The sequence below is a fragment of the Notolepis coatsorum genome (assembly GCF_963971535.1).
Source record: "Notolepis coatsorum genome assembly, chromosome: 8".
In the NCBI taxonomy this organism is placed as follows: domain Eukaryota; kingdom Metazoa; phylum Chordata; class Actinopteri; order Aulopiformes; family Paralepididae; genus Notolepis; species Notolepis coatsorum.
The window spans coordinates 139,103,635-139,120,409 of NC_140172.1; the positions used below are offsets into that span (position 1 = coordinate 139,103,635).

Below are 16,775 nucleotides of genomic sequence, written 5' to 3' on the forward strand. Positions count from 1 at the left end.
GTCGCAAAATAATTGACCTTCACTGACGTTTAGAACACCTCGGCGAGGCGCCTCGGTATTCTAAACTCTGTGTCGGTCAATTATTTTGCGACAAAAAAAGATCACTCCACACCTAACTCCTACCCCTTATACTACAGTCTAGACATTTGTATGGCTGAGAGCTTTATACAATTCATCTCTTACATAAACCAAAATAAAATCAAAACATTACTTAAAACAGAAATGGTAAACTAGCGCCACCTGCTGAACATAGCAGGAAAAGTCACAGTGCAGAGTTAGCAGGTAAATTCATTTACATTGATAAACATACAATATGCATGGGGCCACATACCTGCAGAAGACACATAAAACAACACCGTTGGAGTCTTCTGGTCACTGCACATCTTGCATACCTACATGTACAATATTAAACAATTCATTAGTTTGTTCACCATAATAACTCATACCTACATGTACAAAATTGAACTAGTCATTAGTGTGTTCACCATAATAACTCATACCTTACCTACATGTACAAAATTAAACAATTAATTAGTTTGTTCACCAGAATCGTTGCTTTGGCTGAAAATTGTATTAACAGATTGCAGAATGGGTACAATACAGTACAGCGCAATACACACAATTGAGGGGATGCAGACCAGAGAAAGACGTTCGTCTTGTTTACATCAGGGTCCCCCATTTTCAATTCATAACAATCATTGCGACATTTAACGTACCTATACAACTAGTACTAGTGGTCAAATTAGCACAAATGTCATAAAACCATGTAATAAAATGAACGTTAAGCATTATGTATTACAAGTTAAAACTTAAATGAGTTACATTTAGCAGAAACTAGTGAAATAATGAGCTATATTTCAAACGGAACCACCTAACCTGACGCTCCTCAGCAGAGAGTGGGTACGGCAACACAACAGGGACAGACAGCGCGATATGCAATGACCCAAAACTTCACAGGTGGTGTGACAGGATCTCACTGCCACCTAGTGGTAGCCTATGTTACTGTATGTACTGTGTTGATTGATTGAACATACATTTTATTAACAGATTGCAGAATGGGTACAATACAGTACAGCTCAATACACACAATTGTTAAGGGGTTGCAGACCAGAGAAAGACTTTCTTCTTGTTTACATCAGGGTCCCCCATTTTCAATTCATCATAACATACAGTACGGTTACATAGACATTTATGACATACAAGATATACAAATATACAGTACTGTTTAAGAGACAGCGATCCTAAAAGGAAATATATACATTAGAGGGGGAAGAAACTGTACATTAGGAGGGGGTGGGTGGGTGGGTGGGGGTTGTGGCATAATTGCGAAACGTGTTTAGTCCCTTGTTTGAGCCGTATCTGGGTTGGACATGATTTGTGGAACTCCCTCTGGTGTTGTGGTCGTGGAATTCACAGACCTTTGGGAAGTATTTCGACATGTACATGGGTACCTGTGTGGTGTAGTGTATCTTGTAGACCAGGCCCATGGACCGTTAAGGAATAAGAAAACACACTTTACAGCTCCAGGTCTCACATGGTATTTGGTTTGATAATTTCACCTCATGGGATGAAACCACAGAGCTCTTGAACTGGTTGCTGTTAGACAAACTCTGTCCTTTGTTTTTCTGTGTCTTCTTTGATGTCAGTGAGTTTAAACCAGGATGAGGTTCACTAGTCTCCAGCCAATCATCACTGTCATCAGTATCAGTTCCAGAACAGTCTGAAGAGAGGAGCTGGCCATCTGTAGTTGGTTCTAAATCACCAGCTGGATCTAAGTTACTGACTGGTTCTGATAATCCACAGTCCTCTCCATCAGGTTCTGTTTTCATCTGTTCTGTTGAGGTGCTGGCTAGAGGCTCTGTCTCTCTGTTTTCCTCAGCCTGGGTTTGGTTAAACGGTACCATGAGGACTGAGGTTTCTCTTCATCATCTTCACTCTTCACATGGACAGGGTTGAAAGTGAACTTGATATCAGCCTCCTCAAGACCTTGAAGCTGCTCTCCCTCCTGACTGGTCCAGAGTTCCTCTTGTTCCTCTTTAATCTGTAGGAGCTCTGGCTGCTCCTGACCCAGACTGGGGCTCCTCTCCTGCTGTTCAGGGGGAACCTCCTCTTCACAGACAGAGAGCTGTGGGGGGTCTGGAGGGAGGCAGAATAATAACATGAATAGTTGTAATTGCTGTCACCATTGGAAAGCCACCCATTTTAAGAATTCACACATGTTCTTCCTGTGCCCCAGGACAGTTCAGTCAGTATGTTCTTCCTGTGCCCCAGCACAGTTCAGTCAGTATGTTCAGACTGGTTCTGGTTAAAACCCATTAAATATATTTATTTCTTTATCCACTTTTTCTCCTTATTTTCTATTTTCTCCCCCATCCCATATTTCGTATTATCCAATTCTTCCCTCCCCTGTCTTGAACGTTGCTAGACTATGCCTCCCAAGAAGAGGGTCTCGTGTATTATTGGGTTTAATAGGACATTTATTGTACATTGGAGGGGGTTGCGTTAGGACATTTACAGGGGCCAGTTTCGAATTGCAGTCTCTGGTAGGTGCTCTTTGAGAGTGGTTTTGATAGTCTATCAGATAATCTATGCACTGTGGCATTTCCTGCTATGTTCAGCAGGTTGCGCTAGTTTACCATTTCTGTTTTAAGTAATGTTTTGACTGTAGCTTATGGGTTAGGAGTTAGGTGTGGAGTGATCTTTTTTGTACGCATGCTGAAATTCAGAGTTGAGTTTGTTAGTGTGTTGAAACCTGGTCAAACACAATTATTTCCATGAGTTTGCTAAGCACTGGAAGAATGCTGATAGGACGGCTATTAGCACCTGAAAACATGTCCTTCTTGTTTTTGGGTAGTGGAATAACTTTTGCAGCTTTCCATGCCAATTGACATACACCTTTCAGTAAGCTTAGATACAAAATATGGCATATGGGTACTGGGTAGTGCAATAGAGCCAGAAACCATACCCAAGAGTTTCCCATCTAATAATAATAATTATTAATTTTATTTATATAGCGCTTCTCAATGACCCGAAGTCGCTGATCCTAATCCTGATGGTTTTTCAACATTTACACTACTAAGAAATGCTTCTACTTTATTCACATGCACAGTTTGAAAGTCAAACTCACAATCTTTATTTCTCATTAGTTAATCAATTGTTTTGAAAGATTGTTATCTCACTTTTTAGTTTCTCTATCTTCCCAACAAAAAAATCATTAAAGTAGTTTGCAATATTTAGAGGTTTAGTAATAAAGGCACTGCCTGACTCTATAAAAGAGGGTGTGTTGTCCCCTGATCTGCCCATTAGCTCATTTAATGTTTTCCACAGTTTATTTCCATCATGTTTAATTTAATTAATCCCATTTTGATAAAACATACTTTTCTTTTTCCTATTTATTTATAAAGTAAATGTTATTGAGGCATTACAAAAGAACAGAGCAGTTCTGTATCTCTCTGCTGAGGGTATGCAAGATGTGCAGTGACCAGAAGACTACAAATATGTTGTTTTATGTGTCTTCTGCAGCTGAGGGACAATACATGTCAAAAAGCAGTTCAGAGTCACTCTTCTGTCTCTGACTGAATGAGAACCGTTACATAAAGTCATCTACTAATCTAGCAGTCTTACCTCTATGTAAAGTCATCAAGGTGCGACTGCTAGTTTACTAGTAGATGACTTTACATAGAGGTAAGACTGCTAGTTTACTAGTAGATGACTTTACATAGAAGTAAGACTGCTAGTTTACTAGTAGATGACTTTACATAGAGGTAAGACTGCTAGTTTACTAGTAGATGACTTTACATAGAGGTAAGACTGCTAGTTTACTAGTAGATGACTTTACATAGAGGTAAGACTGAGTTTACTAGTACCGTAGATTACTTTACATAGAGGTAAGACTGCTAGTTTACTAGTAGATTACTTTACATAGAGGTAAGACTGCTAGTTTACTAGTAGATTACTTTACATAGAGGTAAGACTTAGGGCTGTCGCGGTATTGATGTTTTCCTTACCGCACAAATTTGCAAAATATTTCCTACCGCCGCGGTAACCGCAAAAAAAGAATTTGAATGCATTTTTTTTTTAGTAGCAGTCTATTCTTTATAGCATATAAGTGTTATATAATTGTAGTTGTATTATCTGCGAGACATCGCCACCACGCAACAAGTCAAAATGCTTGCTATCTGCAAACAGCTCCAGCCTCCACTGTCTGTGTGTCAAATCACATTCAGCATTGCCATCTTCCCAGTGTTGTTATGAAGCATGATAGCTAATTAGCCAATGTTCAGCTGCAAAAACGAATAATGTCAATTATGTTATAAGACATTGATATCAAGAGCTATCTGTAGCTACTGCTAGCCGGCTAGATGACGTTAGACAATGCATCATGTATTAAATAAAGTGAACTATTTAGTTTACTGGGTCGTTAAAACAGTGAGCTAACGTGAGCTACCTAGGTCTCATGCTCCCGCATCCCTATCATTCTTAAACTCAAATGCACATTTGTTGATATCAGGAGCTATCAGTAGCTAGCCAGTTAGACAACGCCTCATCATGTATTAAACTAAAAATAGTTGACTGTGTAGTTTTGTTTAAACAGTAACGTTAGCTCGGTAGCTCACGAGCGATAGCTAGTTAGCCAACGCTAGCCAGCACTTGCGAAATGAATACCAAACTGATTATATCAGACGTTGATATCAGTAGCTAGATAACATTAGACAACGCCTCATGTATTAAACAAAAGTGAATAGATGACTGGGCCATTTTGTTTAATGCTTGTTAAATGTTGAAAGAGGAGCTCTGATATGCAATGACCCAAAACTTCACAGGTGGTGTGACAGGATCTCACTGCCACCTAGTGGTAGCCTATGTTGCTGTATGTACTGTGTTGATTGATTGATCATTTTATTAAATGGGCCTGGATGAATGATGAATGAATGAATGAAAAGTTTATCATTGCAGAATGGGTACAATACAGTACGGCTCAATACATACAATTGTTAAGGGGATGCAGACCAGAGAAAGACGTTTGTCTTGTTTACATCAGGGTCCCCCATTTTCAATTCATAGTGACATTTAAAACATAGACAACATACATGACATCATGACATTTATTGCATAGGGACATACATGACATACAGGTATATAGTACTGTTACATTTGTGACATATATGATATGCAAATATACAGTACTGTTACACATAGATCCTGACAGAGTATATACATATGATGGGGAGGAGACTGTACATTAGGAGGGGGTGGGTGGGTGGGAGATAAATATACAGGTGGGGAGAGAATATATACATACGGAGGGGGGAGAATAATGGTGGGGAGGAGACTGTACATTAGGAGGGGGTGGGTGGGTGGGAGAGAAATATACATATGGTGGGGAGAGAATATATACATACGGAGGGGAGGAGACTGTCTATTAGGAGGGGGTGGGGGGGTTTGGACATTTTAGGTGGCCAGTTTCGAATTGCAGCCTCCCGTAGGTGCTCTTTTAGAGTGGTTTTGAATATGGGTAGGGATTCACATTCCTTTACAGCTTTGGGTAGGGCGTTCCACATTGATGTGGCATAATTGCAAAACGTGTTTAGTCCCTTGTTTGAGCCGAATCTGGGTTTAACATGATTTGTTGAGCTTCCTCTGGTGTTGTGGTCGTGGTATTCACTGACCTTTGGGAAGTATTTTGACATGTACATGGATACCTTAGTCGTATAGTGTATCTTGTTGACCAGGCCCATTGCAAGTTGCTGTACTCTGTCGTCTACTCTAAGCCATCCTAGGTAGTCAAAGTGGGCAGGGGTGAGGTGGGTTCTAGGAGTAAGGTCAAGTAGTAGTCTGACCAGTTTGTTTTGTGATGTTTGTAATCTTGTTTTTAGCGCCTTTGAGGTGCTTTGGTGCCATGAGGTGCAAGCATAGTCGTAGTACCCTTGAATGAGTGCTCCTGCCAGAGTCTTCAGGGTATTCTTGTTTACCAGAGAGGAGATCCGGTACAAGAATCTAGTTCGTTGGTTGACTTTTTTTATTACCTTGGATGCCATTTTGTCACAGGAAAGATTTGCCTCTAGGATGGACCCTAGGTATGTAATTTCATCTTTCCTTGTGACAATAGTCACCCACTGTAACTGAGAACTGTAACTGGTCTACAAGATACACTACAAAACCACTCAGGTACCCATGTACATGTCAAAATACTTCCCAAAGGTCAGTGAATACCACAATCACAACACCACAGGGAGCTCCACAAATAATGTCAAACCCAGATTCGGCTCAAACAAGGGACTAAAAATGTTTCGCAACTATGCCACATCAATGTGGAACACCCTACCCACAGCTGTAAAGGAATGTGAATCACTACACACTTTCAAAACCACTCTCAAAGAACACCTACGAGAGACTGCAGTTCGAAACTGGCCCCTGTAAATATCCTAACCCAATGTACAGTAAATGTCCTAACCCAAAAATACACAAGACCCTCTTCGTGGGACCAAGTAAGGTTTGGTCGATATTCCAATGTACAGTTTTGCTTGTACAGTTGTAGTTTCCCTCACCCACCCACCCCCCCCCCACCTCCAATGTAGTCCCCCCCCCCCCCCAACCTCCTCCAATGTAGTTACCACGTCAAATGTATATACTCTCTTTTTTAGACTCTTTTTTGTATCACAAACAGTACTGTATTTGTAAATCTGGTATGTCATAAATGTATAGATGTAGCAGTACTGTAGGGTCGGCTACGTGGCGTAGTGGGCAAGGCGCTCGCCACGAAATGCTGGAGACGCTGGGCTCGTCAGTTCGAGCCCAGCGCTCCACATTTGCTTTCAGTTTAGCTGGACGTCCGTACTAATACACATTGGCCGTATTAGGGGGTGGGAAACTGATGGGTGGGGATCGGGCGTTGTGGACAGCGACTCCTACAGGTCGGTTGGTGCGCCTGCACAGTAGAATCAGGAAGTGCCGGGGGCAGCGTGAGCCTCCCACGCGTTACTCCTCGCCACTGAGAGATCGAGCTGCGCAGGTGAAAAGATGCGACTGCTGTTACCTCAAGTACTGGAGGGGACTTGTGCTATGTATGACTTAGTCCACATTGCAGCCGGCTTGTGGGAGGCAAGAAACAGCGTCCGTGACAGGGGAGGGTTGAATTGGATGATACGAAATTGGGATGGGAGAAAATATAGAAAATGGGAGAAAAAGTGGATAAAAAAAAATATGTAGCAAAACTGTCTATCTGTATGTCGTGTATGTCATATATGTTATGATGAATTGAAAATGGGGGACGAAAGACGAAAGTCTTTCTCTAGTCTGCATCCCCTTAAAAATGTTGTGTATTGAGCCGTACTGTATTGTACCCATTCTGCAATGTGTTAATAAAGTTTTCAATCAATCAATCGATCATACACAACACACTGAGGCCTACAACAAACTGACCGGATCGTCCTTTATTCATTATGTTGATTGTACTGTAGCACTATTTTACTGTCCATTCTATTGCATAATTTTACTATCTATCTATTCTATTCTACTATTCTATTATTGCACTGTATTATTTTACTCTGTCTATTACAGGTACAAAACTGTCAGGTATTAAACTGTGTGGGTATCAAACAAGAGACTGTCTGGCTTTAAAACTGTAGGAGTCAGGTCTAGAACTGCACCCTGAGAGAGGGAACTGCGCTCTGAGAGGGAGGTTCGAAGGGTCAAAGTGGGTATCAAACAGGAGGGAACTGTGGATACCAAACAGAGAAGGTAAAGACGACTTTGAACTGTTGAACAGTAATCCAGAACTATTTTATTGCACTGAAAACAAAACAAAAAATTTGCATGGAATAGCGCACAAACTACAGTATGTAGAAATGAACTGGTTAGTCAGTCTTGGACTATAAACAATGCCTGTCAAATGAGCCATACTATTGTCTCCATAGCTATAATACAGAACACACAATGGGTCCGCAAACATCGCTAAAATGGTCAATAACGCTGGCGCCATTGAGTAAAGATGGGAAAAGAGCGTGGCGGTCAATGAGTTAACAAGGCCGGGGTTGAATGTGAACTAGATGAGGGAGGGAGGGAGGGACGGACGTGAGTTTGTTTCTTCTCTGGTGTGAATCCTCATGTGGCTCTTTATATATGCCTTCCGAATAAATCCTTTCCCACAAACTTCACAACTAAATGTTTTTTCCCCAGTATGGCTTCTGATATGTACTGTTAGGTGATATTTTGTACCAAATCTTTTAGGACACAGTGTGCAACTATAGGGCTTTTCACCAGTATGGCTTCTTATATGTACTTTTAGGGAATATTTTCTACTAAATCTTTTAGGACACATTGTGCAATTATAGGGCTTTTGCACAGTATGGCTTGTCATGTGACTATTCAGGTGTCCCCATGTAATATATCTTTTAGGACACAGTGTGCAACTATAGGGCTTTTCCCCAGTATGGCTTCTTATATGTGCTTTTAGGGAATTTTTTTCACTAAATCTTTTAGGACACAGTGTGCAACTATAGGGCTTTTCCCCAGTGTGGGTTCTCATATGTGCTTTTATGGAATTGTTTTCACTAAATCTTTTAGGACACAGTGTGCAACTATAGGGCTTTTCCCCAGTATGGCATCTTATATGTACTTTTAGGGAATTTTTTTCACTAAATCTTTTAGGACACATTGTGCAACTGTAGGGCTTTTCCCCAGTATGGCTTCTCATGTGACTATTCAGGTTTGCCCGATTAATATATCTTTTAGGACACAGTGTGCAACTATAGGACTTTTTCCCAGTATGGCTTCTCATATGTGTTTCCAATAGTGTAATAGTAGTACATTTCTTGCCACAAACAGTACATGCCCTGTGAGTTTGAAGGTGAAGTTTCAAGCTCTCTGTGGGTTCTAAATGTTTTCCACACAAACCACAGTCACTAGAATGGACTTTAAGATGGAGCATTAAAGCGTTCCTATTAGGAAAACATTTCCCACACACTTTACAGCTCCAGGTTGATAATTTCACCTCATGGGATGAAACCACAGAGCTCTTGAACTGGTTGCTGTTAGACAAACTCTGTGCTTTGTTTTTCTGTGTCTTCTTTGGTGTCAGTGAGTTTAAACCAGGATGAGGTTCACTAGTCTCCAGCCAATCATCACTGTCATCAGTATCAGTTCCAGAACAGTCTGAAGAGAGGAGCTGGCCATCTGTAGTTGGTTCTAAATCACCAGCTGGATCTAAGTTACTGACTGGTTCTGATAATCCACAGTTCTCTCCATCAGGTTCTGTTTTCATCTGTTCTGTTGAGGTGCTGGCTAGAGGCTCTGTCTCTCTGTTTTCCTCAGTCTGGGTTTGGTTAAACCATGAGGACTGAGGTTTCTCTTCATCATCTTCACTCTTCACAGGGACAGGGTTGAAAGTGAACTTGATATCAGCTTCCTCCAGACCTTGAAGCTGCTCTCCCTCCTGACTGGTCCAGAGTTCCTCCTGTTCCTCTTTAATCTGTAGGGACTTTGGGTCCTGGGTTTGGTTAAACCACGAGGACTGAGGTTTCTCTTCATCATCTTCACTCTTCACAGGGACAGGGTTGTAAGTTAACTTGATGATATCAGCCTCCTCCAGACCTTGAAGCTGTTCTCCCTCCTGACTGGTCCAGAGTTCCTCCTGTTCCCCTTTAATCTGTAGGGACTCTGGGTCCTGGGTTTGGTTAAACCATGAGGACTGAGGTTTCTCTTCATCATCTTCACTCTTCACAGGGACAGGGTTGTAAGTGACCTTGATGATATCAACCTCCTCCAGACCTTGAAGCTGTTCTCCCTCCTGACTGGTCCAGAGTTCCTCCTGTTCCTCTTTAATCTGTAGGAGCCCCGTCTGCTCCTGACCCAGACTGGGGCTCCTCTCCTGCTGTTCGGGGGGAACCTCCTCTTCACAGACAGAGAGCTGTGGGGGGTCTGGAGGGAGGCAGAATAATAACATGAATAGTTGTAATTGCTGTCACCATTGTGGAAAGCCACCCATTTAAAGAATTCACACATGTTCTTCCTGTGCCCCGGGACAGTTCAGTCAGTATGTTCTTCCTGTGCTCCAGGACAGTTCAGTCAGTATGTTCTTCCTGTGCCTCAGAACAGTTCAGTCAGTATGTTCTTCCTGTGCCCCAGGACAGTTCAGTCAGTATGTTCTTCCTGTGCCTCAGGACAGTTCAGTCACTATGTCTTCCTGTGCTCCAGGACAGTTCAGTCAGTATGTTCTGACTGGTTCTGGTTCAAACCCATTAATTAAGATTAAAATGCCAACCTAACAAACGGAGGTCTGAACGTTCGGGCTCAGCCCTACCTCTATGTAAAGTCATCTACTAGTAAACTAGCAGTCTTACCTCTATGTAAAGTCATCTACTAGTAAACTAGCAGTCTTACCTCTATGTAAAGTCATCTACTAGTAAACTAGCAGTCTTACCTCTATGTAGAATCATCTACTAGTAAACTAGCAGTCTTCCCTCTATGTAAAGTAAACTAGCAGTCTTACCTCTATGTAAAGTAATCTACTAGTAAACTAGCAGTCTTACCTCTATGTAAAGTCATCTACTAGTAAACTTAGCAGTCTTACCTCTATGTAAAGTCATCTACTAGTAAACTAGCAGTCTTACCTCTATGTAGAATCATCTACTAGTAAACTAGCAGTCTTCCCTCTATGTAAAGTAAACTAGCAGTCTTACCTCTATGTAAAGTCATCTACTAGTAAACTAGCAGTCTTACCTCTATGTAAAGTCATCTACTAGTAAACTAGCAGTCTTACCTCTATGTAAAGTCATCTACTAGTAAACTAGCAGTCTTACCTCTATGTAAAGTCATCTACTAGTAAACTAGCAGTCTTACCTCTATGTAAAGTCATCTACTAGTAAACTAGCAGTCTTACCTCTAGTCTTACCGAGCTAGTCGCTTTTTCGCACCTACTCCCGAACTACGCATGTGCAGATTGACGACCTAGACTCCGTGGGCAATAGCTATAGCTCGGCAGAGAAAGTGCCGATCGACTTGGGATTGGTCGCGCCGTGTTCAGGAGACTTAGGCGTATAAATATCTATTGGATCATGTCTCCCGCACCCCCACAGCCTTAGCGACAACCACTTAATGTCGAGGCTCTCATCCACATTCATTCATTTTCTCCCCCCGCTCTCTCTCCCATGATTTCAGAATCCCGGAAGTGTTGCGGTGGTCTATTGGCTGAGCGTGTGACATCACGCCCGGATTCACGTCAACCAGGAAATAACTAATGCTATAGTTATTGTTGTCGTCGTCGTCACAAATTGATAATAATCACAAGATACATCCAGTGCTGGATTTAACTAAATGGATTTATAGACACATTCATGGAAAGTTCGTTCTACCGGCAGCAAGAAAAGTGAGTCTCAGCCTCTGCGTTATGAAATTATGATATGAAAAAAATGTAATTGTAGTGCTGTCAGACCCGGACACGGGTTGTCTTTTCCCTTTATTTTCTTCTCTGAGTGCTTCGTTTACATGTTCAAATCACAACGATGTTCTTCTGGGAGACAATACCGCCCACACACCCACCATTGGAAACCCCCCCCCCCCCCCCCCACCGATAAGACTATGCAATGTCGCCCCCCATAGGATCTATAATGATTACATTAATTAATAAAAAAAACGATGCTTCGAACGTCCATTCGAAAAACCCTGCCGAAGTTCGGATCTTAAAAATAGGCTTCGGGGACAGCTCTACATAGAGGTAAGACTGCTGGTATACTAGTAGATGACTTTACATAGAGGTAAGACTGCTGGTTTACTAGTAGATGACTTTACAGAGGTAAGACTGCTAGTTTACTAGTAGATGACTTTACATAGAGGTAAGACTGCTGGTTTACTAGTAGATGACTTTACATAGAGGTAAGACCGCTAGTTTACTAGTAGATGACTTTACATAGAGGTAAGACTGCTAGTTTACTAGTAGATGACTTTACATAGAGGTAAGACTGCTAGTTTACTAGTAGATGACTTTACATAGAGGTAAGACTGCTAGTTTACTAGTAGATGACTTTACATAGAGGTAAGACTGCTAGTTTACTAGTAGATGACTTTTTTGTATAGCACGTTTAAACATGACGCTTGTCAACCAAAGTGCTTCACATAGCTAAGCTAAGTACAAAGAAAAAGTATAAAATAAACAGAAAAATAAAATAGAAATCAACGGATAGACAAAGGAAAAACAGAACAACACGTCAACAAGTACGGCAAGAGTCAAAGTGAGTCAGGGAAGGCCAGGCGATATAGGTGGGTTTTGAGTTTTGATTTAAAAGACTCGATGGAGGGGGCAGATTTAATGGACATGGGGATGCTGTTCCAGAGGTCAGGGGCTGCGACCGCAAAAGCACGTCCCCCCCTAGACTTGAAGTTAGACCTACGGGTGGTTAGGAAACCCTTATCAGCCAATCTGAGGGCCCTGGCGTTGGTATAGGGGGTGAGGAGGTCTGCTAGGTAAGCAGGGGCCTTACCATTTAGGGCTTTATAAACCAATAAAAGGACCTTGAAGACGTCTATTCTAAAGCGCACCGGGAGCCAGTGGAGGGAGGCAAGTACAGGGGTAAGACTGCTGGTTTACCAGTAGATTACTTTACATAGAGGTAAGACTGCTAGTTTACTAGTAGATGACTTTACATAGCTAGTTTACTAGTAGATGACTTTACATAGAGGTAAGACTGCTAGTTTACTAGTAGATAACTTGACATAGAGGTAAGACTGCTAGTTTACTAGTAGATGACTTTACATAGAGGTAAGACTGCTAGTTTACCAGTAGATTACTTTACATAGAGGTAAGACTGCTAGTTTACTAGTGGATGACTTTACATAGAGGTAAGACTGCTAGTTTACTAGTAGATTACTTTATGAGGCAAGACTGCTAGATTAGTAGATTACTTTATGTAACGGTTCTCATTCAGTCAGAGACAGAAGAGTGACTCTGAACTGCTTTTTGACATGTATTGTCCCTCAGCTGCAGAAGACACATAAAACAACATATTTGTAGTCTTCTGGTCACTGCACATCTTTTCAGCATGTGTACAAAAAAGATCACTCCACACCTAACTCCTACCCCTTAAACTACAGTCTAGACATTTGTATGGCTGAAAGCTTTATACAATTCATCTCTTACATAAACCAAAATAAAATCAAAACATTACTTAAAACAGAAATGGTAAACTAGCGCCACCTGCTGAACATAGCAGGAAATGCCACAGTGCATAGAGTTAGCAGGTAAATTAATTTACATTGATAAACATACTTATTACATGGCGTTTTCACATTCGCCGAAATGCTTGATTGTGATTGGTCAATAGCGCTCGGTTGCCCCTAGCAGCGGTCAGTTATTTCTCGATAATTCACCGCTGCCAGGGGCAACCGAGCAATAATGACCGGTGATACGGGTAACTAGCGCTATTGACCAATCACAATCACGACCGAGCAATAATGACCGCTGTTCGCAGCTGGAGCAATCAAGCCCACTGACACACACTGCATCAGTGCAATCAGACACACCTGCCGGCTGCCGGCGATAATAATAATCACTTTATTTGGGCTGACTGACAGCGGAGCCACAGAACAACTGCGTCTGCATTTGATCTCGTCTTGTCGATGGTGTAAAATGAATTAGGTATATTTTTAGTAAGTTAGCCATGTAATAAGCGGGATAATGTATAGCTATACTCGGTCATTGTCGCAAAATAATTGACCTTCACTGACGTTTAGAACACCTCGGCGAGGCGCCTCGGTATTCTAAACTCTGTGTCGGTCAATTATTTTGCGACAAAAAAGATCACTCCACACCTAACTCCTACCCCTTATACTACAGTCTAGACCAGGGGTGGCCAACCAGTCAGAGACTAAGAGCCACAAAAAAATGACTGTGGTACCACAAAGAGCCACACCATATACCAGCGTTTCTCAACCTTTTTTTTCAGTCACGGCACCCTTCATGTGTTTATAGGTCTCACCCTCTGGCCTCTGAAGTTGCTAATGTCTTTTTTATTTGGGCCTCACAGGGTTAAAAGTACCCTGTGAGACCCACGGTTGCAAAATTACAAAATCACTTTTAGCCATTTAAAAAAATAATGTGTATTTAAAAAATGTTAAAGGGGAACTATTTGACTATTTCTTTCACTATTTGGGCACTTTTACACAATTCCTGTGAGTCTATGGAACACCTAGGTTTTTTTCAAAAAAAATTCATTGTTTTGTATTTCTAATCAAGTACTAAAAACCGCATTTTTCTACCTCAAGATCTTAAGCCGTTTTGAGGCTGGGCTCCAACCACTGTGTGGCCTGGTGCCAACTGCCACATCAACTGCCACATTATTATGCAGCTGAGAAATCTCTGACATCACAGATATGCACATTTTCAGATGACTCAGTTCAGTGAGGGTGAATATTGTGAGAGGAGAATTGGAAGAATTCGCCAATATGAGAATTAGAGACATATATCCTATTAATATAAGTCCACATAGCTAAGAAACAATGGTAAACACTGAAAAAAGCCATTTATAAGATAGTTCCCCTTTAAGCACATGTATAGTCAATTGGTCCTGTTGTTCAGCCTCACAATGCTATTTGATAGTAAATGTGTTTATATGTCCCACCCTCTGGCCTCTGACGTTGCTAATTTCTTTTTAATTTGGGCCTCACAGGGTTAACCTCTTAAGCCCGAGATATACAGTAAAAGTGTATATTTTCAGCATTATGTTTGTTTACCAATTATTTTAACTGTTATTAGTGAAATATAAGATTATAGAAATCTCAGGGCATTGAGTCGGAAACCGGCGCATATTGACAGGAGGAAGTGGCACAGCCAAAAGTGAGTGTAGTCTTTTGAAGGAAGAGACTCAGGGCTTTCAAATTTCGAAAAACTACCCTACCCAGCTCACACCAGCCCCTGTCAATCATCTGACTTCTGGATTTACTTTTTAATTTCTCTTATTTTTTGGGATTATCTCCCACAAACCTGAACGTTATTGCCATAAAACAGAACGCAGTTAGTTTCTCTACCTTTCTGTGAACGTCTTGCAAAAAACGGTGTTGCAATATGATGAAAAATGGTGGAGAAATTTACATTATAAAAAAGATGGCAGAATTCAGTACTGTATCTACAAAACCTTCTGTTTAATCATCTTCCCTTTATTAATTTGCTTAGATTTTTCAGGTCTGGTCAATTTTAGCATGGTGTTATTTACAGTCAAAGATAATTTTTTTTTTAAATTGAATTGATATTCTCCTTTGGTTCATTACAATTTACTCAAGCCTAGTAACAGACACACTAATTCTGACACTGATCCATATATGTCCCTAGATTCAGATACCAAGAACATGCAAATGGACCATTTAAAAAAAAAAATGTAAATGTTTATTCTACGTCCTTATGGAATGAGTGACATAAAAAAAAAAAAATTAAAAAAAAAAAAAAAAAAAAAAACGTTTTTTTTTTTTTTTTTTATGGATGGAAGAGCCGCACATTGACGGGCAAAGAGCCGCATGCGGCTCGCGAGCCGCGGGTTGGCCACCCCTGGTCTAGACATTTGTATGGCTGAGAGCTTTATACAATACATCTCTTACATAAACCAAAATAAAATCAAAACATTACTTAAAACAGAAATGGTAAACTAGCGCCACCTGCTGAACATAGCAGGAAAAGTCACAGTGCAGAGTTAGCAGGTAAATTAATTTACATTGATAAACATACAATATGCATGGAGCCACATACCTGCAGAAGACACATAAAACAACACCGTTGGAGTCTTCTGGTCACTGCACATCTTGCATACCTACATGTACAATATTAAACAATTCATTAGTTTGTTCACCATACTAACTCATACCTACATGTACAAAATTGAACTAGTCATTGACATTAATGTGTTCACCATAATAACTCATACCTACATGTACAAAATTAAACAATTCATTAGTTTGTTCACCAGAATCGTTGCTTTGGCTGAAAATTGTATTAACAGATTGCAGAATGGGTACAATACAGTACAGCGCAATACACACAATTGAGGGGATGCAGACCAGAGAAAGACGTTCGTCTTGTTTACATCAGGGTCCCCCATTTTCAATTCATAACAATCATTGCGACATTTAACGTACCTATACAACTAGTACTAGTGGTCAAATTAGCACAAATGTCATAAAACCATGTAATAAAATGAACGTTAAGCATTATGTATTACAAGTTAAAACTTAAATGAGTTACATTTAGCAGAAACTAGTGAAATAAGGAGCTATATTTCAAACTGAACCACCTACCCTGACGTCCCTCAGCAGAGAGAGTGGGTACGGCAACACAACAGGGACAGACAGCGCGATATGCAATGACCCAAAACTTCACAGGTGGTGTGACAGGATCTCACTGCCACCTAGTGGTAGCCTATGTTACTGTATGTACTGTGTTGATTGATTGAACATACATTTTATTAACAGATTGCAGAATGGGTACAATACAGTACAGCTCAATACACACAATTGTTAAGGGGTTGCAGACCAGAGAAAGACTTTCTTCTTGTTTACATCAGGGTCCCCCATTTTCAATTCATCATAACATACAATACGGTTACATAGACATTTATGACATACAAGATATACAAATATACAGTACTGTCTAAGAGACAGCGATCCTAAAAGGAAATATATACATTAGAGGGGGAAGAAACTGTACATTAGGAGGGGGTGGGTGGGTGGGGGTTGTGGCATAATTGTGAAACGTGTTTAGTCCCTTGTTTGAGCCGTATCTGTGTTGGACATGATTT

The 16,775-nt window shown here is 40.9% G+C and overlaps 1 protein-coding gene across 1 annotated transcript in view; it reads right to left on the bottom strand.

The window, feature by feature from the left end:
- Window positions 1–3,505: 3,505 nt before the first annotated feature.
- LOC311233600 (uncharacterized protein) overlaps window positions 3,506–16,775 on the bottom strand; it is a gene marked incomplete at both ends in the record, with an annotated part of 30,866 nt that continues 17,596 nt past the window's right edge. The window contains 3 exons of the mRNA XM_084320567.1: window positions 3,506–3,522; window positions 9,364–9,918; window positions 15,731–15,791. Coding sequence (XP_084176693.1) covers window positions 3,506–3,522; window positions 9,364–9,918; window positions 15,731–15,791 — 633 coding nt within the window. The remainder of the gene's footprint in view (window positions 3,523–9,363; window positions 9,919–15,730; window positions 15,792–16,775) is intronic.